General features: G+C 44.7%; 1 protein-coding gene across 1 annotated transcript in view; it reads left to right on the forward strand.

Annotated features, from left to right (window-relative positions):
• The window catches only part of KPNA3 (karyopherin subunit alpha 3), a 30,074-nt gene extending 7,318 nt beyond the window's left edge, over positions 1 to 22,756 (forward strand). The window contains exons 2-17 of the mRNA XM_048502264.1: positions 1,369 to 1,413; positions 4,877 to 4,966; positions 5,170 to 5,199; positions 5,300 to 5,352; positions 5,444 to 5,539; positions 6,392 to 6,477; positions 8,210 to 8,296; positions 8,648 to 8,817; positions 10,143 to 10,187; positions 12,393 to 12,524; positions 13,541 to 13,669; positions 15,586 to 15,690; positions 15,801 to 15,872; positions 15,971 to 16,133; positions 18,637 to 18,731; positions 20,153 to 22,756. Of these exons, the coding sequence (XP_048358221.1) occupies positions 1,369 to 1,413; positions 4,877 to 4,966; positions 5,170 to 5,199; positions 5,300 to 5,352; positions 5,444 to 5,539; positions 6,392 to 6,477; positions 8,210 to 8,296; positions 8,648 to 8,817; positions 10,143 to 10,187; positions 12,393 to 12,524; positions 13,541 to 13,669; positions 15,586 to 15,690; positions 15,801 to 15,872; positions 15,971 to 16,133; positions 18,637 to 18,731; positions 20,153 to 20,251 (1,497 nt within the window). The 3' untranslated portion in view covers positions 20,252 to 22,756. The remainder of the gene's footprint in view (positions 1 to 1,368; positions 1,414 to 4,876; positions 4,967 to 5,169; positions 5,200 to 5,299; positions 5,353 to 5,443; positions 5,540 to 6,391; positions 6,478 to 8,209; positions 8,297 to 8,647; positions 8,818 to 10,142; positions 10,188 to 12,392; positions 12,525 to 13,540; positions 13,670 to 15,585; positions 15,691 to 15,800; positions 15,873 to 15,970; positions 16,134 to 18,636; positions 18,732 to 20,152) is intronic.
• The last annotated feature ends 2,523 nt before the right edge of the window (positions 22,757 to 25,279 follow it).

Below are 25,279 nucleotides of genomic sequence, written 5' to 3' on the forward strand. Positions count from 1 at the left end.
CCTTGTTTTGCAAAAAGTTAGTGTGTTAGAAGGCCAGAGTAAAACACTTTGCCATAGATGTGTAGCTTTTTTAACATCCAGGGTCTTTTTTTTCTTGCTGAAACAACCAAGTGATTTCTCCCCTCCCCCAAAACATATTTACTTTCCTTAATCTGCCATGTTTGTGAAATAGGCCATAGTTCTTTATAGTTTTACACATATATCCCTTATACACAGCGCTACAAATTCCGATATTTACCCATCAAATTTCAGAGTAGTCACTTTGACTTCCCCGAACCCTCCTTTGCATCGTTGTTAGTGTCCATCATAGCAGTGTTTTTCAACACACAAGTATTTATGTGGCTGAGGTGCCTGCTGTGCCACAACTATGTGGGAAACTTTTTTTTACTAGAAATCTAATTCTGAACTTCACTCTGGTAAAAAAAAGTGGTACAGAAAGTGATAGTTTTCACAAGCTTTCAACTTCCTACACTCTTTTCCAGCAAAAGATCTGAGTAGAATTGTAACTTCACCTGCCACCTGCTGGACCGTCCTTGTTTTAGAACGCTCCACTTGGGTCCCAGTGCCCGCTTAACAGAACTGGGAAGGCTCTAGGACCGAAGTGGAGCATTCTAAAATAAGGACTGTCCAGCATGTGGCAGGGGAAGTTACAATTCTACTTAGATCTTTTGCTGGAAAAGAGTGTAGTTTTCAGACAAATCCATGAAAACTGGTTTTTAAAAAATCTTTATCAGCCTTGCCTTTTGTTTCTTTTCCATTTCTAAAAGTTCCCTTCAGGAGCCAAAAGGCCTCACTTCTTTACTAGATCATTGGAGCCAAATATATCTAATAGTTGATTTTCATAGAAACTTTGATATTTTTTGCTAGCGAAATTCCATAGTTCCATGTCAGGCATGGCAGCACTTTGACCCTTGTGTTAAAGGCAGGTCGTAAAGGCAGTTTTTCATAAGGCATGCCATGGAAATTCCATTTAAAATACCAGGTGGGAAGGCAGGTGCCGAACCTTCCCCTGTCCACACATTTCCCGAAGCACCCAGTTTGTTCCGTGTCCTGCGATTCCCCCCCCCCCCCCCGGACAGTAGCTGGTGTAAAATGGTTTAGGGGAGGGAGAGCAGTGCAGGCAGTCTCCCCATCAGCCTACTTGGAAGAAAATCAGCATGACCTGCGTTGCAACAGGTGGGAGGTAGCTCTGTAACACTGGCCTACTGTGAGTCCTTAAGGACTGTGATTATCAGTTGTAGCATGGTGGTAGCTTGAACTCTTTGTAGCTGAAGTGTTGTTGTAGCTTGAACTCTTTGTAGCTGAAGCGTGGTTGTAGCTTGAACTCTTTGTTATTGTGAACCTCTAATCATTTTTTCTCTTTTACAGACTATGCGAAGACACAGAAATGAAGTGACAATTGAACTTCGGAAGGTGAATATGCCTCCTTTCATGTGCTTGCGTTTAAAACCGCTTGTGGGGGATGGTGGTGGAATTGTTGCCACTCCTCTGTGGGCAAAGCAGGGCATGGAGTCCGTGGTGCCAAACCACATGGTGGAATACTGGTTGTTGTTGTTTTTTTAGAGTCTACCTAAACTCTTGTAGTGAGCATGACGGCAGGGCTCATCTAATGCGCAGCATGTCCCAGCTCTGATAACAGTCTGGAATTGCTTGGCTAATTCCTCATTTGCTTTCTTAGTAGTTAACTCTCACATGTACTCAGACCTGAAGCCCATATTTGTTCCTCTAAATAGCTGTGCCCCTGGACAGCGGTTCGCTGGATGAGTTCTGTGGAGGCCATTACAGTAGCCCTTGACCCTCGTGGATATAGGAATGCCACAGACTGGTAAATGAGGAGCAGGTTTTAAGACACTTTTGTCTGGTGCAGGTGGTGATCTGGGATTCCCTGGAATTTCAGCTCCTCTCCAGACTACACAGACCAGTTCCCCTGAAAAAAATGGATTCTTTGGAAGGTGGACTCCATGGCATTTTACTCCACTGGGACTGGTTCAGAATGCTTATTGTTTGGGGCTAGCTAACATTAATCTCTCTCACCTGAGTTCAGTTCCATGCGCTGGTTCTGATGTTTAATGCCCTTCATGGCCTAGGGCCCACATATCTAAAGGACTATAGTCCTTAAGCTGACCCTTCTGCTGGCTGTTCCCCTTCTTCAGGTATCCTCCCTGGTATCTTGATTTATCTGTTGGAGTTTCCTCTCTACAAACGGGCTCTGTGCGGAGTGCCCTGCCCCAGCGCTCATCAAGGAAATGTTACTGAAAAGAGGAAGCCTAAAAATGCACACAGGGTACTTATGTTACGAGCCCCACTATATTTTTGCTCTGAGTCAGGGTCTGAATTGTGCCACAACCGCTGTTAGTGGTAGTGGGAGCCAGTCTGAAAACGTTCCTCTGAGGCTGAGGCTTCACATGCAGAAGTTTCCAAGTTCAATCCCTGCCGTCTCCAGTGAACAGGTTCAAGTCGGAGGTGATGTGAAGGACCCTTTTCCTGACTGAGACTTGGAAGAGCTGCTGCCGCTGCCAGGCATGATGACCTGGGTGTTCCCTGTCCAACATGACTGTGTTGTCAGGCAAACTGCGTGTGTTCACCGTAGGGCAGGAGACTTCCAGAGCATTAATGTTGTGATAAACAGTGACATAAGTTAAACTGCAAATAGCATATTTCTTTTTTTCCCCCCAAGTTCACAGAAACGTTACGGTTTCATTCAGGTCTGAAGAGTTTTGGAAAAATGACTTTTGACTTAGTACCTTAAAAAGCAGATTCTGTTAAATCAAATACTGTTTTGTTTGATGGTAAAAAAATTAATGGGCTCTACATTTAAAGAGAAGTTGCTGATAATGCTGTAATGGTTTGTGTGTGTGAGTTGAGTGTTGGAGCACACTTCATAAGAACATAAGAAAGAGCCTGCTGGATCAGACCAGAGTCCATCTAGTTCAGTACTCTGCTACTTGCAGTGGCCCACCAGGTGCCTTTGGGAGCTCACAGGCAGGATGTGAAAGCAATGGCCTTCTGTGGCTGTTGCTCCTGAGCACCTGGTCTGTTAAGGCATTTGCAATCTCAGATCAAGGAGGATCAAAATTGGTAGCCAGAGATCGACTTCTCCTCCATAAATCTATCCAAGCCCTTTTTAAAGCTATCCAGGTTAGTGGCCATCACCACCTCCTGTGGCAGCATATTCCAAACACCAATCAGAAGTTGAGTGAAGAAGTGTTTCCTTTTATTAGTCCTAATTCTTCCCCCCAGCATTTTCAATGGATGCCCCCTGGTTCTAGTATTGTGAGAAAGAGAGAAAAATTTCTCTCTGTCAACATTTTCTACCCCATGCATCATTTTATAGACTTCAATCATATCCCCCCTCAGCCGTCTCCTCTCCAAACTAAAGAGTCCCAAACGCTGCAGCCTCTCCTCATAAGGAAGGTGCTCCAACTCCTCTCAATCATCCTCGTTGCCCTCTCTGGCCCAATTTTTCTATCTCTTCGATATCCCTTTTGAGATGTGGCTGACCAGAACTAGAACCAACAGTACTCTCCAAGTGCAGTCACGCATCTCACTGCTTTATATAAGGGCATGACAATCTTTTGCAGTTTTATTATCAACTCCTTTCCTAATTATCCCCAGCATAGAGTTTGCCTTTTTCACAGCTGCCATGCATTGAGTTGACATTCCCATGGAACTATCAGCTAAGATGCCCAAATCCCTTTCCTGGTCTGTGACTGATAGCACTGACCCCTGTAGCCTGTATGTGAAGTTTGGATTTTTTGCCCCTATGTGCATCACTTTGCATTTTGCTACATTGAACTGCATTTGCCATTTCTTAGCCCACTCACCTAATTTATCAAGGTCCGCTTGGAGCTCTTCACAATCCTTTGCAGTTCTCACCACCCTACATAATTTGGTATCATCCGCAAACTTGACCACCACGCTACCCACCCCTACTTCCAGGTCATTTATGAATAGGTTAAAGAGCACTGGTCCCAAAACGAATCCTTGGGGGACACCACTCCCTACATCTCTCCATTGTGGGAACTTCCCATTCATACCCACCCTTTGCTTCCTCTATCCCTATGCCAGCTGTGGATAAAATTTAGCTTGGGAGAAGCCTTCCTGTTGTACTGATATTGGAGGAGGGCTCAAAGTCTAGTGGTCTAATCCCCCCTGGAGCTGACACATCCCGGTGCTGACAGAAGTGCTCTTTCCGCTGGCGCAAGAGACAAATGTGCCAGTGGAGGGGCAACTTAGCTGGGCTGCCAGATGCCATGTGGATCCGCCAGTGCAAAATGCTGTACTGGCATGGCTGGGGCCGGCCTTAGTTGGCCTCCAGAGCCCAGCCAGTCCCCTTGCACTGGCGGAGATATGCCATGATTTTTGTAGTGTGTCTTTATTCCCTGCTATGGGGAATTTTCACCCTTCAAAAAACTTTGTAGGGCTTCCTGAGCCATGGGAAAGCCCTCTGGAGGGGAGGGGGTGGTGCCACCCCCACCCGCTTGACCGTTCTGGATCGTGCTGAAGAATGCAGCCTGCCTGTTGCCTGGCAAGTGGAATCAGGAGAGTGGCTCTCCACGACTGGCATCATTTTCACAGCTGCCCTGCAGAAATTTGGTTTGCTGGGAGGAACTTGTTCTGGAGAAACTTTAACAGAAAGGAAGATGCGTGCAGTGTGATTTTCTTTGCTCATCTATGTGGATTTTGATAAATTTTAATTCAAAGGGGTTGCAAGTTAACTATGCATTCCAACTAAATGTACCTGCAGGTTTCTTTATGTGAGTACTATCAGTTTATTTATGACACATACATACACACACACACACACACACATATTTATAAGGGTTAAGTAGCATTGAAAAATAGTGAGAGTGCTCTTTTGATTCTTTGTTTTTAGAGCAAAAGAGATGAGCATCTGTTGAAAAAAAGAAATGTACCCCAAGAAGAAAGTTTAGAAGATTCAGATGTTGATGCTGATTTCAAAGCAGTAAGTTATTTTTTAACACAAATAAGATTTAGAAGAAGTAGAACGTGGTTTGTTGAATCTTCGATCTAATTAGTAGTGTGTCTTTGGGGGGAAAGTAAACTAGGAAACTGCATTGCTTTAAAACGGTTGAGTCTCTTATTTTGTGAAACATATTGGATTTGTAATGAGAATTATAACTGAACCATTTCTCTTTTTGTTTCAAGCAAAACGTAACCCTAGAAGCTATATTGCAGGTAAGTGCTGAGCAGACTGGTTCCTTTCCCCCCCTTCCAGTTAGTGTTCTGAATTCTTGACTTCTAATTCCCGGCACCTTTGTTGTGGTTGATGCTGCAGAATGCCACCAGTGATAATCCTGTCATCCAGCTCAGTGCTGTCCAAGCTGCCAGGTGAGTGTTTGTTCCAACTTTCTTTCGGAAGGCTGAGGCGCTGGTGCTTCTAATGCTCTTCCCATTAACCTCCTTTGTTTTAATTTTACAGAAAGCTGTTATCAAGCGACCGAAACCCTCCTATTGATGACTTAATAAAATCTGGAATTTTACCCATCTTGGTGAAATGTTTAGAAAGAGATGATAAGTAAGTCATAGTTTCCCTTTCCTCCTCATTTTGTGTATAACCTCACAGCAGGAAAATACGGTACAAGCTGAAGGGTTGCAGTTATTTATATTTCTAAACGTGCAAGTTATTTATTTAATGTGTGCAGTTGAGGGGAATGCCTTGCCACAGTCATGCGGAGTTTGTTTTGTCAAAAGTCTGATTCTGCACTTGGTGCAGAGGTGTAGCCAGGGAAAATGGAGCCCGGGGCAAAATCTAAAGTTGAATGTCTTGGGTCATTCTGTGTTCGGGAAATGTGTGCCAGAGGCAGCTGCTGTGAACTTTTCATGGCAAAAATATGTCTTTATTGCCATTTTTTTCAAAACGGCTGACTTCACTTTAAAAGGGTCCTGTTAGAAATCTGCAGAGCAATTCCTACTTCTCACAGTTCTTTCCCACACAGTAGTGGTTGAGAGCAGGTGTACTCTAATCTGGAGAAACCGGGTTTGATTCCCCGCTCTGCCTCCTGAGCTGTGGAGGCTGATCTGGGGAATTCAGATTAGCCTGGGCACTCCCACACATGCCAGCTGGGTGACCTTGGGCTTTTCAGAGCTCTCTCAGCCCCACCTACCTCACAGGGTGTTTGTTGTGAGGGGGGAAGGGCAAGGAGTTTGTAAGCCCCTTTGAGTCTCCTTACAGAAGAGAAAGGGGGATATAAATCCAAACTCTTCTTCTTCTTTTGAAAACATTATTTGAGGGTTGCCGCATGCATAGAAGTAGCCGTCCAGAGCATGGCAGTGACTGTTGCATCCAGCATTTCAGCATTCGCTCCCTTTAGTGAAAGAATTGCAGTGCAAACACTAATGCTCTTTTGTTGTCTGCTTTTCTTAACAGCCCTTCCTTGCAGTTTGAGGCTGCATGGGCCCTGACCAACATCGCATCGGGCACTTCTGCACAGACTCAAGCAGTTGTGCAATCTAGTAAGTGTTCTGACTCTTTTACCTGAGGGTATGGATGCATATCTGCCGATGAAAGAGACACACGTTCACATGAACGGTGAGAGAATTCTTTGGCAGTTCCCTGTGTGTAATGTACTTGCTTTGGAAGAAATACGTGGCTTGGTCCAAAAGAGTAACATGGAGAGTGGTCACATGTTATTTCCTAAGAGGGTGTGGTGCAGGACTGAGTTCTTTGTAAGAAAAGTGGGACGTTTCCAGTCTTCTGAAAGCCAGTGTGGTATAGTGGTTTAGAGCAGGTGGATTCTAATCTGGAGAACCGGGTGTGATGCCCCACTCCTCCACGTGAATGGCAGAGTCTTATCTGGTGGACCAGATTTGTTTACGCACTCCTACATTCTTGCTGGGTGACCTTGGGCTAGTCACAGTTCTCTCAGAACTCTCTCAGCTCCACCAACCTCACAAGGTGTCTGTTACGGGGAGAGGAAGGGAAAGGAGTTTGTAACCACCTTGAGTCTCTTTACAGGAGAGAAGGGTGGGGTATAAATAAATCCAAACTCTTCTTCTGTGAGGCCAGAAAAGGCAGCAGGTGTTGAAGATTGCTCTTAACCGTTACTGCAAGTGGAGTGAAGAGAAAGATCTTCAGCTGCCGTTTGCCTCAGTTGGGCCAAGAGGAAAGGGGGTGGGGGGTGGGAATGGCCTCCGAGCCCCCTTCAGGCGCTGCAGTGCAAGTGAGGGGAGAGTGACAAAAATCGCTTTCCAGACCTTTCACCCTTCAGTTACCGTTTCCATTCTGGATACTTGGAAAAAGCAGGTCTGGCGCACGGTCTGGCAATAGCCTTGACATTGGCCAGGTGGCCTCCTCGTTACCCTGGGACACCTGCATAGCCAGCTGTGCTTCAGGTGGCCTAGGACGAAAACTGTGGCCTGCCAGAAGGGTGGACTTGGGAAGGCGGGGTGCCAGGGTTTCCTGTTCTCCTCACTTCAGAGCACAGAGGGAAGCCCTGGACACGCGTCTCGAAGAGTCACTTTGGGTGGTGGGAGGGAGGTCTGAAGGGAGCTCACTGCGGACAGGAGTCTTGGTTTCCAGCACTTAGGAGAGTCGTCCGGCAGCTTTGTCAGGTGGTCACAAAGCACCTGCGCTCATAGCACTCCTCTTGATCTTTCCCTCAAAGTGAGGTCCCAGGTTAGAGGACTTCCCATCTGCCTGACCTCCTTGCGTCCTGCTAAAATGTATCTGAGGAAATGTTGGGAAATGTCTGCTGTGATTGTTGGGGACTTGTGGCGGAGTCTCCCCCCAGAGGCGTAGCTGGGGAAATGGAGCCTGGGGCAGACTCCAGATTCCCCCCCACGCTGCCCCCCATGGTCACCCCACTTACCTGGCATTTTGCTTGGAGGGCCAGGAGGGGAGGAGAAGAGAACAGATTTGCTCATTTTTTGCGCTGGTCCCCACCCCGGCCCCTTATGGCTACATGTCTGGTCTCCTCTCTTTGTCACAGGGTGATAGGACTTTGTATTGTTGGCTGTTAGGTGCCCTCTTTCCTAAACTGACGTTTTAGGTTGTTCCTTCTTTTCCCCCCTTCCAGAAACAGCACCGGCATAGTTCTTCTAAGGTCCATTTTAAATCCAGTCTGAATTAATGTCACTTTATTCCGTAACTCTTTCCAATAATTACAGAGATACACGATAAAATGTAATGCTGTTATTCTATGCGGATGCCGTATTTCACACACGTCAAATTGGTGTTCTCCTGCAGATGCGGTGCCTCTCTTCTTAAGACTGCTGCATTCGCCCCATCAAAATGTTTGTGAACAGGCCGTGTGGGCTCTTGGGAATATTATTGGTAAGAATTAGCTGTATTTCTAGAGGGAAAAAAGCTACAGCCGCTGAAGGCTTTAAAGCCTAATTTTAAACATTGGCATTACCCCCATGAGACTATGTTTCCTCTAAGTTCTTTTCTTGGTGTCGTATAGTTAAATAATTAAACATCTTCATTTTGATAACTTCGCTTCTCTTGCTTGCTATAAAAATTGGACAAATCGTGTTGCTCAGACTTTCTCTGAACAGTGGCTTTTCTGTGCTGTTCCTCACGGGGAAACATAGAACATTGGTGTCCCAACATGAGCCATTGCATACATTTCAGAGTGTCTCCATTGTGAATGTAATCTTTTTAAAAAATTTTCCATTTCTGTAGGTGATGGTCCCCAGTGTAGAGATTATGTCATATCACTGGGAGTTGTCAAACCTCTTCTCTCCTTCATCAATCCTTCCATTCCCATCACCTTCCTTCGGAACGTCACATGGGTCATTGTAAATCTCTGCAGGAATAAGGACCCCCCACCGCCTATGGAGACCGTTCAGGAGGTAAATAGAGAATTGCACAGTCTCACTGCAGGTCATTTTCCCCCATGGCGGCGTGTGCGTTGCATGCTTCTGTAATGCGTGTTTGCATGCTTGGTTTTGATTACTAGCTAGGAGACCTGGTGGCGTCTGAGGGATTTTTGGTTATCTGACCTAACTACAAAGTAGAATATCAGGTGATGCTGGCATGTATCCAGCTTTGAGCCAAATTGCCCAAGAGTATAGGCAGAGATGTGGCAAATCACCTCTGAATGTCTCTTGTCTTGGAAGCCGTAGTCGGTTGCCCTAAGTCCACTGTGACTTGATGGCAAAAAAAGGCAGGTGAGAGTTTGAAGAGATAACAAGAGCTGATTATTATCAGCAAGAGACTAAAAGCATGAACAGTCCACAACGTAAGAGAAAAAAACCAACTCTGAAATAGGACCCAAATGTACTTGGAAAACTAACGGGGCTGCATATTGAGCAATTTCTCCCTGGCCATTTTCCAGCAAAGTTGCACCTGTATGGTTTCCCTTACTTGGCAGTTGGGGAAGATTCCGTCTCCTTTCCTCAGCAGGAGGAGGCAGTGGGCAATCTGGACGGGAAAAATGGCCAGCGAGAATAGCCTTGAATGCTTTCACTGTTACCAGTATGCCAAATAAATTTGCCACTGCCTTTAGCCGTGTTTCACCTCTCTCTTTTTCTTCTTCTTTAAATGCTGTCAGTTTTCGTAAGTGTAAATGTCGGTAGAAACGTTTTGGGAGGCTGTGCTTCTGTTGTGCCTGGCACGGCCCTGAGGTGTGCACCACAGCTGCATTTAAATCCAGCAAAGGGGTGGGACATTCCCGCCACTGCAGCTGGTTTCCGGCATTGCCAGTTCTGCTTGCAGTTGGGCTGATGAAATGGAATCCTCTCAAGAGCTAGAGAGTCGACTCTCCTTTTGTCCCTGCTGCCTTGCAGCCATAATCCCTGTGCCGGTCGTGGTATCAAAGCTGAACCAAATAAAAAACAGGACAGGAATATTGGATGAGCGGCTTCCATAGGGGACCAGGAATGGTTTTGGGTATTTGCAAAGTTTGTTGGTTAAAAGTGGTCATTCTGGATTATGGAGGAATTATATTTTAAAATGAGTCTGTGCTCTTGATTTCCCCTTATGTAAGGTAAAATGGCTATTAACGTTTTCTGTTCTATGTGATTAAAATGAAATATTTAATCTTGTACTGTATAGTCATTAAAATTATTTTCCTTCTGTAGCGTTGGTTTGGTCTTAGTTTGGGTGCCATTTTACACAGTGGGTGTTTGCTTTCTCTAACATTAATGGACTTTTAATATTTTTTTTCTTCCATCAGATTTTGCCAGCCTTGTGTGTTCTCATATACCATACAGATATAAATGTAAGTAAATACTGAAACTTTGATTGTTGTTCTATTTATTTATCTCTAAAGGCTTCTTTAATTATTTGAGCTGTGTCCTATTCAAAATTTCCAGAATTTATACAAAAAAGATCCCGTAGAAGTAGTTTCAAAATTTGGCTTTTGTGTTCATGTGAATTTCCACAGAAGAATGACAAGAAATAGAAGTTGGTTTCCATATTTAATTCTAGATAGTAGACAATTTTATTTGAGCTTTTTATTTAGACAGAAATTATTGCTTTAAAATTTTTAATCACAATATATGCCATACTACAAAATATCCGGTTGGTTGTGGAATCTGGATATCTTTTGTGCATGCTTAGTTTTACTGGTTTGGGTCAGTAGACTGTAATAAATAGTTCAGTTCAAATATCTTTTGTCCCTCTTACCTGTATCTGGACCATTTCAGCTATTTCTGATTCTTGGAATTGCTGCTTATAAATGGCTTATCAAAAGCAGTCTACAAGGTTGCTAAAAACGTTTGTCCAGATAATTGAGCAGTATAGTTAGTAAATCAAATTGTCCTCTATAGGTGGAGAAAGCGTTCTCAGTCTGCATGTTTTCAGTGGATTTTATTGGTTTTAAACATTTTACTTGTTTGGCCAGCAGTACAGTATTCAAATTGGTCTTGCCTCCATGAGATCAGAACAGTAACCCACCCTGCAGTCACGGCCCTATTTCATGTAGTGTGAAAAAGCTGCCATTTGTCATATTGCCCCTTTTGGACCTGGAACATTAGATGTTTCGCAACTGAAAGGCTGCAAACTAAATTACATTTCAGGTTTTTCATTTCTACTGTAAATAGGGAAATATTTTGCTCTTACCCAAGACTTTTGCTGTTTTTCAGGTTTTCAATAATTGGAACAATATAACTGCCCGGGTAGCCACTCTGATCCACAGGATAGCCAGAGCGGTCAATTGTTGTTTGTTCTAACATACAGAATATTTTATGATGTTAGAATCATAGAGTTTGAAGGGCCATACAGGCCATCAAGTCCAACCCACTGCTGAATGCAGGATCAACATAGAACATCCCAGACAAGTTTTTTGTCCCGCTGCGGCTTGAAGCCTGCCAGTGGTGGGGAGCTCACTGCCTCCCTTGGCAGCCGATTCCACAGTTGCACAACTCTTACTGTTAAAAAAAACTATTAAAATTTTTGCTGGTAAATGTTGAATTCTCTCCATTTTAAAGAAGAAGCACAACCTTCCACATGGGTTTGATTCCACAAGAGAGAGGCAACAAGTAGCATGGTTAGAGTATTGAACTTGGGGCCTGGGAAGACTTGGGTTCAAATCCACCATGGGAGCTCGCTGGATGACTTCGGCCCAGTCACAGAACTGTCTGCCTGGCCTGTATCGTTGGTTGTTGTGAACATAAAATGGAGTTGGGGAGAGCCAAGTTTCAAACTTCTTTGGGCCCCAGATCATCTACGTGGACAAGTGAAGCTGTTTCTGCTACACCAGACTGTTTTTTCCCTCTTCTTACTTCTGGTGGAGTCCCCCCCGCCCAAGCACTCAGGGTCCCTTCTGGAGCAGCACCTCTTTGATGGGAGCACAGCTGGGCTTCTGGGGCAGGCAGAAGCACTGTGGCCTCAGCCAAATGCTTTATCATATTGTCAGAGTTAATGTACTCTGTGTGAGTCTGCCAACCCCACCCACCATGTGTAGATTGTCCTGAGAATGAGCGCAGGGGTGTTGAATACACTTGTTACGAGGGCTGGATGTGACATAGATGTGATTTGGTTTTGGGTTCGGCCGGGCCAGGCCAGGGGGCTTCCTCAGGTGGCCCCAGAATGGCCCTGGAGTGGGAGCACCTGGACTGGGGAGCTTGCAGCATGGTTGAGTGGCTTCCTTGAGACGGCTTATCAGGCTCATGAGCCAGCTGAGGCAGCCCCCAACCCCCGCCAGCCAAATCGGGAGGAGGGGGGGGGATGCCTCAGCTGACTCGCATGTCCTGTAAGCCCCCTCAAGGGACCAGATCCACCCCTTGGGTTGCATGTTTGACACCCATGTTCGAGAGCATTCCTTGAAGAGTATGAAGGGCAGAGTTCTTCTCGAGCACAGGAAATGCCAAGAAGGTCACATAAAGGATGAAATGTCAATTTTCAAGATGTCAAGTCTGTGATAATCTGGCTCAGATGGTTGCTATAGTCCCATGTTGACAGGTGAAACTTCTCTCCTCTGTAGATTCTTGTGGACACTGTTTGGGCTTTGTCCTACCTGACGGATGGCGGCAATGAACAAATACAGATGGTGATAGATTCAGGTGTCGTACCTTTTCTAGTTCCTCTTCTGAGTCATCAGGAGGTCAAGGTTCAGGTAAGACTTCCTTTTGTTGCAGGGAAAAAAACATCACAAGCCAGGGCCACTCCGTTTCTTACAGTTGGTGTTAAGTTTTGTGTTAAGCTCTCTTCTTCCTGCCTGACGGGGCCTGCTCAGCAGCTAAATTAAAGTTTGGCTGAACATTGCAGGCAGGACGATCTTCAGGTCTGGTACGTGACAGCTGAATAGTAGAGTAGCCCCCGTCCCAGGGAGAGGAAGGAGCAGACTTGATGCTGTCCCCCAGGGCACCCTCCTGCCACAGCTGAGGTTGGGGCGGGGGGGCCTTGAAGAGTTTCCTGTCCAGGAACCTTCCAGCAAGGCTTGCCCTCAGGTGCTTTCTGCATACGAGAAACTAAACCCATCAAATCGTGGCTACTGTTTCTTGCTCCTTATCCATTCACGTCAGTCATCCAGTTTTATTCCTGGTTTCCCTTTTGTTTCCATAAACCCCACCCCGATAGTGGACATGAAAACTGAAGAGAGATAATGTCATGCAGTTGAGCGACTAGTTTCATCACGTCTTAATACTGATTAGTTCAGATCAGAAACCTTTATTAGGCATCAAAACAGAAAATCAACAGAGGAGAAAAACAAAACGAAGTAGCTGAACCAACATGAAGTAGCTGAACCAACACGTTCCCTGTCACCTGGTCTCTAGAGACGGTTCTGACATCTGCACATCAGAAGCGTGCTTGCACCTACTGCCAAACTTTGCCCGAGTCGCTTGAGCACACCCTGTTTGTTTGCCCGAAATTTATGGGGTTTAGACCCTGTGCCAGTCTGGCTTGTGTCCTCTGCCTGCTGGGGAATAGTGAAGGATGGATTCAGATGAGCATCACTTACCTACGTAGTTAATGACCTGGCCTGAGCTTGAGGAGGATGTGCAAACTCCATGCTTTCCCGCAGAACTCCAATTGGCAAACAGCCCGCATGCTGGCATTGCATATGTACTGGCCTGAGAAGGGGTGTATCAACTGCCTTTAAAAACATCTCTCCTGTTTCTTCAACCGTAGACAGCAGCACTGAGAGCAGTTGGCAACATAGTCACCGGGACCGACGAGCAGACGCAGGTTGTTCTCAACTGTGATGTCCTGTCTCACTTCCCAAATCTCTTGACACATCCGAAAGAGAAGATAAACAAGGTAAGTGCTGAGCTGTCCATAATGGCTTCAGAGTCTTTCTGTCCTGCGTTCGTGGCCTCAGCCATTGGTACCCGATGCCTGCCTGAATGTGGACGTTTTGTGCATCTTGCAGCACGTGACGTTAAATGTGAGGAGGTTTTTTTTAGTATATTTAAGAGGAAGAACAGGCTGCAGTCTTGGCTTAGAGAATAAGCTGGTGCCATCATGGCCCAGGTGCCACTAGGCCCAAATACATCCATCCGCCAATGTTATTCAGCACACTAGTCAACATCTGTCTCTCAGGCCCTGCTGTCTCTGCCTTCTCCTGCCTTCAGAGGCAGGGCAGATGGTGTTTAGAGTCATCCCCTTGAGGCTCACTTGGTGCCCACTTCACTTTCTTTTAGGTGCCCGGCCAAAGCACATCTTGTTACTCAGGCTTTTAATGAGGAGTTTTAACTTCTCAGTCTTTTAATAGTCTGCAGCTATTGAATGACAATATTTGTGCTGCTTATGTCTAGTGGCTTGTTTTTATCTTGTGACTTCTGTTTATTGTAAGCTGCCTTGAGCAGCACTCAGAAGAGGTGGCGTACAAATATCCTAAATAAATGACCTATCTGCTAAGTACAGAGGGTCACTTCTAGCTTTATATCTGTTCCTTACGGCTGTGCAATTGGGTTGTGTCAGTAAGACCCGAACACTTCCCCAGTTAAGTGCAAGGAAGATTTCTTATAGCATAATGTAATGGAGGAAGTTCTGAAGAAATGGTATTTGTTAACCAGAAGCTGTGTAATTCCTGATGATTTCACAAGGTGACTGTCATGAAGTTCCCCCAACTCGCAAAACATTTGCTTTCCAACCTCCAGGTTTGCCTCAAAATTGGGATTCAACCTATATATACACCAGCCCTGTAAGGTGAGCTTTGTATGAACGTAGGTAGCATGGTGCTGGGTTCGCACAAGTTGGTAATCACCAAAGAGCCCCAAACTATTTCATAAGGTTTATTCTTAAAGGAGAGTGCATCACAAGAACACGAAATACAGCCAGTAAACCAAAACAAACCTAATTGGTTATTTATTTATTTATTTATTAGGTTTATATACCCTCTTGGGTGCTAACTGCAGACTGTTCTTAGGCAGGCAATACCTACATTTGCGACATAGCTGGTTATTAACTTCAGTTGGTTCTCTGGTCCAGACTCCTGGCTGCGCCTACAGGCCACCCGAGTCGGCCATGTCCTCGCCTCCCACCCAAAAACCCAGTTCAGCCATTGCTTTCCTATTAGAGCCCAAAGCCCCAACCTTCCGTCACTGGTGTTTCGGCTAAGGACTCAGTTCAATGATGCATGTCTTCGCACTCCTCTAAGAGCAGACAAATAATCAACTCATTTTAATGACTGAATTAGTCAAGAGGCTGATTCTCACCCTCTGGGGTCCAACAATTCCCTCTCAACCAAGAAGATTTTACTTTCAAGAAGGCAAATCTTCTTGACAGGGACTTTTTCTGACTTTGTCAACTGCTTTGAAGACTTTATTCTTACAGTCAGGATAAAAATCAGCTAATAATGACCAGCTTTGCCTTGCGGACCTGCATCTTTCTTGCTTTTTTCTTTTAAGAATAAGACTCTCGTTTGGAGATGAACCCCTCCCCATCCCCTGCACACACATGGTAAGAAAGGGGGTGGTCCTGTGACTCACATGGCTTCTGCACTTCTCCTCTTGCCATGCACAGAAAGGAGCATCCAAATTCCAGCTCTTTCAACGTAGCATCACCTTGGTTATGGAGTCACCTTTCTGGTTCACCTTTCTTGTGCAGGATGCTTGCTAACCCCACCTGACAGCAAAATAGATTTGTTTCTGAAGTCTTGTTTTATTAACATGCCATGTTTCTAACCTGGCTACAGCCTGAAGCTAAATAACAGGTTTCGTTTTTGGTTGCAGGAAGCAGTTTGGTTCCTTTCCAATATCACGGCAGGCAATCAGCAGCAAGTTCAGGCCGTAATAGATGCTGGGCTTATTCCGATGATCATTCATCAGCTGGCCAAGGTTAGTCAGGCTACCAGGCCAGCCTCTTCCTTTGGTGTTAAGTTAGCTGGAGATCTGAAGACACTTGCGGACCTTTTCTTGCTAATAAATCTTTTGTTTTTGTTCTTCAGGGAGACTTTGGCACACAAAAGGAAGCTGCTTGGGCAATTAGCAACTTAACAATAAGTGGAAGAAAAGATCAGGTACGCGTCTCTCTCTGTGACTTAAGTCTCCATCAGCAAGTGCATTTGAGAGCCTTTTGTTTATGCTGTCATTCAAAATGCCTTGTGCTGCCACTCAGGTTGAATACCTCGTACAGCAGAGTGTGATCCCGCCCTTCTGTAACTTGCTATCAGTTAAAGACTCTCAGGTGGTGCAGGTGGTTTTGGACGGGCTGAAAAACATCCTAATAATGGCTGGGGATGAGGCTAGCACAATAGCAGAGATCATTGAAGAATGTGGAGGTAAGATTGCTGGGACTTCCCATCTATTTGCTGTTCTCTTAAGCATTTTAATTTTCTACTGGGAAAATACAGCACAAAGCTTGAAACCTTGTGGAAACAAAGAGTTAACAGGCTTGATTTGCACAAAGGAGAAGCACAAGCAAAATGAAGGTATTCTAATTTATTTTTTTTATTAAAAAATATAATGTCTTGCTTCCACTAGGACCCTGAGGCAGAGCTACAGAAATTATATAAAACACACACTCCACTTTTCCAGTCCAATCCGACAGTAAGAGGATTACAAGAACACACACGAACATAAGAACAAGCCAGCTGGATCAGACCAGAGTCCATCTAGTCCAGCTCTCTGCTACTCGCAGTGGCCCACCAGGTGCCTTTGGGGGCTCACATGCAGGATGTGAAAGCAAAGATACAATAATGTTCGAATCTCATAGTAGAGATTCCCAGTAGAACAAAATAGTGCATCTGAGACTGTAGAGGCTGCAGTTCCTTGTTCACAAGCAGGGCATGGGAGTTCTGGTCATCCCATGTGTCCAAGAGGGCCAGGCCTGTGTGCCCTCAGGTCACCTTTTGTGTTCATGTTGATGTGAGTCCACACACAGGTCCCTTAACCATACTGGGCTTTGAGAATGCCTGCATTGTGTTCTATGTTGGTGCTTCTCACCCAGGGTTCACAGGGACACTGTGGGCTGTTTCCAACCTGTTGCAATTGGCCGGACTTATTTATTTATGTTATTTATAATATGCCATTCTCAGTGGGACTCACAGAGTGAGTCAGTACAATCGACAGGATGGTACATTCAGTAAACGATGAAGTAGGATTAGAAATGTAGAACCAACCAGAAATCTAGAAAACAACTGAAGGAGAGCATAAATATTAACATGATACATTAAATGATGGAAAAATTACACAGTAAAATCACACTTGCAACAAGCTATAGGCAGTAGTGAAGACCGCAGTTGCTAACTATTTGTCTACGTAACTTAACTGCATAGCTTCCCTGGGATTTGATTTTCACTGAATTTTACATTGGCTCCAATGATTTTTAATAGCCCACATATGACAAGGTTTGGAGTACAGTCTTGTTTGGAAAGACATGGTTGTGTGCTCATAAGAACGGTGCTGTTCTTGGCTGGCGAGGGATGGCTCCATGTTTTGGGCTGTTGCTCAGAATGCAGTGTGGGATGCTCTTCACTTTCATAATTTCAGTTGGAGGGAAATTTTCCTGGATGGATTCATTCAAGGGGGACAGGACAGTAGAATCCCAACCCGGGATCTTGTTTTTTTGGCTGCAGCTGGCCCCTCAGGCACTCCCCCATCCAGTTTCTGTGATGGTGCCCACATGGTTAGTGATTGGGCTCATTCCTGTTGTAGTCATTGATGCTTCTGAACTGCTATTGGAGGCACACAGAGCTGCCTAAAACAGTCATAACTTGGACACTCTTGAGGTACGTGAGACGATGACTTGTCAGATGTGGTCACAGCCAGAAGAGGCTTTGGCTCAGTGGTAGAACATCTGGTTGGCATACAGAAGGTCCTGCATTCAGTCCCTGACATCTCCAGTGAGGATCAGGTTTTATGTGATGCGAAAGTCCTGAGGCCTCACAGAACTTCTGCCAGCCTGAATAGATAATACTGACATGGATGAGCCAATCGTCTGATCCAGAATAAGGCAGTGTGAACCCGAGCCCCCTGCGGCCATCTCCATACCCCCTGGCCATGGCCAGAAACAGGAAAGTTCAAGAACATCCCCACACCATGCATCAGAATTTGACTAGGGTGAGTGCAAAGTAGGCTGAGCACCTATTCTTGTATCAACTTTCGTTCCTTCAATTCACACAGTCTTTTGCACCAGAATCCTCACAAACCACTGCCTGATCAAGCAGGTTAGAAGGTCAGAGGTATTGAATTTGCAGCAGGGATTAAAAGACCCTGATCTTGACAGCACCGTTTGGGACTCTGCTTCAGTGTGCTGTTGGATTTGGGATGTACTTGTGGCCTTCCCATCTCATTGTCGAGCCCTGGACCTGTTAGGAATATCGGAGGCAGTGATTTCAATCAAAGCCTTTCATGACAGATAACAGCCCAGCCACAGAAGAAGCCAGTTCTAACTCTTCTCAGGCACCCCCTTCTCACCCCCTGGAGATATCAAAGCAAAAGCAGTACAGAGCAGGAATGTGAGAACCGGTAGGTCTCAAGCCCGAACGGGGACTCTCCGTCCGAGTGGCCCTTGGCCGCCATCAACATTGCTGCAGGTTTCAAAGCACAAAGGTGGCAGCAGGAAACCGAGAGTAGAGAAAACCCGTTAACGTGACAGAAACCAGGATCCCATTTGATGTCAGGTGTTCCCCCTGACACTCCAGGACGTAGCTGGCTAGGGGTAGTTTTTTCCTTGATATTCTTTATAGGACTTGTAATACTTGGGCAGCTGAAGCATTAAGTGCTTTTGAAAGCAGCTAAAGTTTTTTACCCTTGTTTTTCTCCTGCATTGCTCTTGGCCAGGTCTAGAGAAAATTGAAGCACTGCAGCAACATGAGAATGAAGACATTTATAAACTAGCGTTTGAAATAATAGATCAGTATTTCTCTGGTGATGATGTAAGTACCTCTGTGACTATTACAAATGCACTGAGCAGTAGTTTAATGTGTTTCTGTGATGATGTTTCCCATCTTAATAGTGCAGATAAGTTAACCAGAGAGCTGTGAACCAAAGTCATGTCAACTGCTAAATCTTAAAAGCATCCATTATGAGGGCGGGGGAGTTCAGATTGGGGTCACAGGGACTGCTGTACGAGGGGTGTTGTGTGCTTCCCATTTTATAGGGTAAATCACTGGGGGAGGTAGAAACAGTGTTGACTTGGGGCAAAAGGTTAACTCCCGTCCTAGTGCCACAACTCCAATTCAGATTGCACACTCCTGCCCATGCATACATCTTGCAGTTCTGTTAACACTTCAGAAATCATGAGAGATCTGTAAGCAGATCAAGTTCTAGATCTAAGTTTTGGATCTGGCAGAGATCTGAGTGTCCTCTGCTTTGTAAAATGCTCCTTTCCTCTTTCCGTCTTTTTCATATTGAGTGCTGAGCAAAGGCCTCGCAAGTTGAAAACAGCTAAGTACGAGCCACTTCTGAAGCTGTTCAGAAAGTTGCTTTAGCACAGGTGGTCTTCCAGATGCATGAGAGTGGAGCCTCGAAGGCTTGCTCACATACCGCCTCCCCAACTCATTCCTGAGCCTGTGGACGTGATTGATGCCGAAAGACTTTCTTGTTTCTTCTCATGAGGAAGACCCAAGAGTCCTCAGGGGCCCCCAGCAGGGCGTCCTTGGGCACTGTGAAGCCCGACAACTTACCTGGTGCTAGACAAATGTTTTGATAAAGCAGGCTGGGCCAGGTGAAGCTCTGCCCCTTGGAAAGCTGTTTGGCTGTTCAGATTAAAAGAATGTAGTTTCAGCATCTGGAACCACAGCTTTTGTCATTATTCTCTCCTCTTTTAAGTGTATTTAAAAAATGACTGCTTTTGTTTCCAGCATTTGGGCTTTCTCTGAGTATGTATGTATATGTCTCCGCTTCCTGGGGTGGCCATTTTTTTATTAGCACCACATCCCCAAGTGGCCATATTCTGGTTGCACCCACCACCCTGGGTCAGAATTCCAAAGGTGCCCACAGGCTGAAAAAGGGACTGAAGCATCATGCTGGCAGGGATGATGGGAACTGTAGTCCATAACATCTGGAGGGCCGCAAGTTTGACACCTGTGGGCTGGAGGAACGACTCTGTACTAAAAGCCAAGTGCCCAGTGGCAGGAAGTAACAGATACAGGTGGGGAAAACAGTTTTTTCCCCTCAAGAATTTACCAAAGCAAAACAGAAGAGAACTGTTAAAACTATCCGGAAACGTCAAGGTTTATACAGGATCTCATGTTTGCATACTAAGAGTGCAAATTTGTTAACACCCAAGTATGACTAAATCTGGCCAGGAGACTTTCTGTAATCTGTATGAAATGGTGTTTGTTTTGCCCTGTAGATTGACGAAGATCCCAGCCTCATTCCTGAAGCAACGCAAGGAGGTACTTACAACTTTGATCCAACGGCTAATCTTCAAACAAAAGAATTTAATTTTTAAGCTGAATACAAATGCAGTCTGTCCCACACCAATAAGATGTTACCACCAGATGGCTACCATTAAAAAAAAAAGGTTCCAAGCATATGCCTTTTTGTCTGATGCTTCTAAAGCAAGTCATATATCGGTCACTTTGCAGTTGCCAAAAGTCACTGTCACATGGACTGTAAATGCGTTATGCATGATCTCATAAACAGTTGTTTTAGGATTTTTTAATGGCCCCTGCTACCTTTCCTCTTTTTTATGTTTGCCTTTTTTTCCCTGGTGCCACATACTGAGAAACCACAACCTGCAGTTTTATTGTGAGTATCCCTTTAGTGGTGGCACGTGGCCTTTCCACAGAGGAGGAGCTTCCTTTGGACACGAGCGGGCCCTGTGGAGATCAGGATTTTTCAGTAAGATGTCGCTTACATTTGGGAAGACTTTTGGGAGGCACAATTTATTTTTTTTAGCCTCCACCATTGTGCTCAACAAACATATTTTCATATATTTCATGTGGAGGAATAAATAAAAGAAAAATGCAAGTTCAAATTATTTTCATTGGTGAAACTGAAATTAGAAAAAAAGAACTTCTTAAAGAACATGATGATTGATTACAGGTTAAAAACAGACGTCTCAACCAGTAATTGTGTTTTATTACTGCCTCAGAAACTTGGGAATTGAAGAATGAACTTTTAGATTTGGACTTGTAAAACATGGCCTAATTTTTTTGAGAACAGCAAGTTGTACTTGACGGCCACTTTCCAGCCTGTGTGTTCCTGCTGTTTTTGAAGTAATGAAGTGCTGTGCATGGTATTTTACCTGAGTTACAACCTGTTACAGACTTGAACTTCTGTTTATAGCTGAAAGCAAAAGGGTCCCAGGTGAGAGAAAAAAAAACCTGCCCCAAACAAGCATTGGTTCATGAAAATCTTGCTTTCAACTTTCGGTAGTCAATATTTTTGGGGGGTTTAAATTTATAATTGAACAACGTTGATTTATATTTTGGGTTAAAACTGTGGAGCTTTTCATGTTTACTGTAATTTAGTCTTAAACTATTTTTACTTGCCAGTGCTTTTGATGATGTGGTTGGCAACGAACTAGCAACTCTTTTTAGAAGCATCATAAAAGCTTCATTCTTGGAGTATTGGAAGAAGAATAATAGAAAATTTAGTCTATAAACCTGTTTCACATAGTTAAAGATACATACTAGTTGTGTGAGGCTTTGTGGAAGCGGCTGTGGTTCAGCCTAAGCATTAATTCATGCAGCTCAGGATGAATGAATTGATATGAGCTGGTAACATAGGAGATCGGTAGTTAATGGGGAAACTGTCCAGCCTGGCTATTTTTAGAAGGATTTGGGATTGCTGTGGGTAAAAAGTGAAATTTAAACTCTGTTCGCTGTCACACAAACTGGTATTGTTGTTGCTGTTCACTGGATGTACTTTCCCAATGCCTTGATGTGAAGGGATACAAAAAACTGTAAAGCTAATGTAATTATTGGATGTGGGTTGTATTTACTGTGATGAAGATGAGGACAGATGCCATCAAAGCTTTTCCACTGACAAGCCAGACATTGCAGGTGTTCATTCATTAGATATATCTGCACAGGTGGAGCCACTTCAAAGAGTGAGTTGTCTTGTATCTTAAAAGGATACAGGTATGTGTCTTAAACTGCAAGATTTTTACTTGCTAGATGATCTGTTTTAATATAGTGGTTTGGCCTCTATTTATAGGTTTTATAAATTTTGAAAATCAATTTCTCTTTAAGGTGGCTCAGACTTTTCAACTCTTGTGCACATAAAATTGAGTTGAAATTCATTGTGCCTTTTCTTTACCCAGATGTTAAGTTAATTTGGTAACCTGTGTCCGGTCCACATGTCGTCTAAGATCCTGACATTTTGTTGTTTGCTTTAAAAAAAAACACTTATCAAAACAGAGTTAGATACGGTCACCGTTTTGGGGATTTCAAAGGAGACATGCAGCTAATGGCATGAGCAAACCTCTTCCCTGCCCCCTCCCTTTTAAATAGTAAATCCATGCTCAGTGTCCTAGAGATTACATTCAAAATGAGATTAATTATTTTCTGCTACTGTGGTGATGGAGCTCCCATTGCACTCAGTGCGTAGAGACAAGCATAGGAAAATTGATAAAAGTGGTAACATTCTCAGTCCTTATCGGTTCTTGATTGGGATTCAGCCATTTCATAGCTAGTAAAGGAAGCAGACGTTTGGATGCAGAGACCGTGCTGCGTGAGCAGAAGGGGCTGTTCCCGGTGCAGCACCCTGCAGTCTGGCCTAGGGGAATCCCTTCCATTCATGCAGTGGGATCTCGGGATCCAAGCGAAAAGTATATTTGCTGCACTTTTTAAGTTTTCAAAACAGTGTTTAAAAATTGCATTGTGTTTATTATTTTTTTAAACGTATCAGTTAATAGATTTAAATCATTCTTTCAAAAGAGGCATCTAAATGTGTTCCTAATTTTGTATATGGGCTTAGGTTTTATAACCAATAAAAAGCTGCTATCGAATACTGTCAGTCTAAGACCTTGTTTTGAAGGGGAGCAACGCTGCTTAACCTTCAGTGGATTGAGCCCTTTCTTCTAGATATGGGCTCCAATACTCCGAGATCTAAAACATCGCCAAGAAATAAGTCAGTTTGTTGTGATTCTCCTGTTGGGAGTGCTTGTCTCATGGGAAACAAGGATACAGGCCATGTCCCACAAGTGCGGGAATCCAAGAGAAGATGGGCAGTAAGTGCCGCCTCCTAAACACTGACTATTGCAGTGGTGCCAATCCCAGTCTTAGTAATACTTTGTTGTGTACGAGGAAGACCTATGACCAAGACAATAAACTTGCTACTACTGCTAATACTTTGTTGAATAAAACCTTCTCTGTCAGGGGTAGGGAACCTTTAACACTCAAAGAGCCATTTGGACCTGTTTTCCACGGAAAAGAAAACACTTGGAGCCGCAAATAATTTTCGACATTTAAAATAAAGATAACACTGTATATATTGGGGTTTTTTTTACCTTTTACTCCACTCATTCTGAGAAGCGCATGGATGCACCCGCCCTGCTGCCTGCAGGGCGGGCAAGGATGAAGCCAGCGGCTCGGCCTCGCCGGCTGCCGGGAAAGTGCCCCCCCCCCCCGCTCCAACAGGGTGGGCGAGAGGGGAAGCCCGCGGCGCGGTCCAGCCGACCATGGGCAGTTGGTGCGCCCGCCCTGCTGCCTGCAGGGCGGGCAAGAATGAAGCCGGCGGCTCAGCTTGTGGAGCCGCAGTGCAAGGGCAGAAGAGCCACATGCGGCTCTCGAGCCGCAGGTTCCCTACCCCTGTTCTATGTCATACAGTAGACCGTTCCAAACACCACAGTGTTAATTATGTATATTGATCAGCAGGCAACAGAGCAAATGGGTCTGTGAGATTTCACAGGCTGGGCAGCATTCCAGAGTTCACCCCTGCCAGGGGTGTTCAGGTGTATTTTTTGTATGCATGTTGCTGGCTTTGCAGGTTTCTGCAGCTCCTCAAGCAATATCTGAGAAAAGCTGACTTGCCTCCCAACTCTAACGTCCCACCTTAGAAAGTGCAAAAATGCTAGTTGTGTGTACATACCTCAGTAGACAAGGAACATGCTTTCAGTCTGGACAAATTTAACTATTTCAGCTAGCCTTGAATGAAGGGAAGAAGAGCTGTTGTGAAGCATTAGTGCCCCCCCTCCCCCCACCCTTTTACACCACTAGGTGGGTGGGCCGGGGAGCTTGTGACATGGGAGCAGCTTTCTGCTTACAGCTGCAGTTACCCTGCAGATGAGCACACTTTTTCATTTGCCATCAAGTCATAGCCGACCGGCCGTGACCACGTAAGGTTACCAAAGGAAGGGATGTTCAGAGGTGGTTTGCCAGTGCCTGCCTCAAAAGGCTCATGCCACACAAGGTAAACTCTATGGTGAAAGGTTTCGAAAAACCAGAGCAGAAGACCAAGTTTCCCAGATTTTTTGGGACAGGAGGGGAGGGGCAACTGCCCCCCCCCCCCCCCCGCCCACTGTTTTAGCTCTAGGAAGCTGCTTAGGAAGGTTGTAGAACTTCCATCCAAGAAGCTTTTGGGCAAAATATTTCCACTGCTATTTTTCAGAGGTACCTCTGAACGGAACAGACGCTTCTAGATCTTGCTGTGCAGGGCTCTACAGACAGTATTGGGCTCCCCATCACAATTAGATGCCAAAAAGATGTGATCTCTTATTCACCTATGAGTTGGGCATGTATTTGGTAATTTGCATATTGAATGAGGTCTGAAACACCCTTTGCAGTGGTAAATGAGCTATGTCTGCCTCAGAGTCTGCCTCAGAGTCATTCTAAAAATGCAATGAGTTAAACCATTTTTGAAAAGGAAAAAATATGGGAAAGTAAGAACTCAGCCATTGGTTTTTAGTGTTCTTAAGTGATGCAGAAGAAAGCCAGTGTGCATAAGTCAGCAAGCAGATTTTCAGGCGTCCCACATTTCAGGAAGATTCACTCTCCTGCTTCTGTACTCTGAACTGGATTTCCAGACACCCACTAGAGTTACTTACTAAGCATCTAAATTGAAACTTAGGTAGCATATTGCTCTAAAAGGCCAAAATGCCCCTCCTTCCCTGTGTAAAGAGGGGGAAGGCTAGGAAGTAGATTGAAGAAGAGGAATAAAATGAGATGGCAAACTATTGAATTAATTATTGGAGAATGAGGGTAAGCAAAGTTTCATTTCATTTATTTGATTTATACCTCACCCTCTCCTGTAGGGCTCAGGGTGGTAAACAGCATCAAAATACTAATCAGATATCAAACCAACAAACAACAAAACTGTAGCATCAATAAACAAATCCCCAAATATCAAAATCAAGAATATCAGTAATCATGACCTAACAGCATAGTAACATTTTATAACGCAACAGCTGAATAATATCAAATGTAACATAACAACAGCTTATTAGCATCTTAAACAAAAGAGAACATCATAGAAAACCGCCCTTCTCTGGTCGAGGGCTGACTCCGGAGCGCCAGGACCGCCCGCGGGTGTG

Source organism: Sphaerodactylus townsendi, linkage group LG01 (assembly GCF_021028975.2).
Source record: "Sphaerodactylus townsendi isolate TG3544 linkage group LG01, MPM_Stown_v2.3, whole genome shotgun sequence".
Lineage (NCBI taxonomy): Eukaryota > Metazoa > Chordata > Lepidosauria > Squamata > Sphaerodactylidae > Sphaerodactylus > Sphaerodactylus townsendi.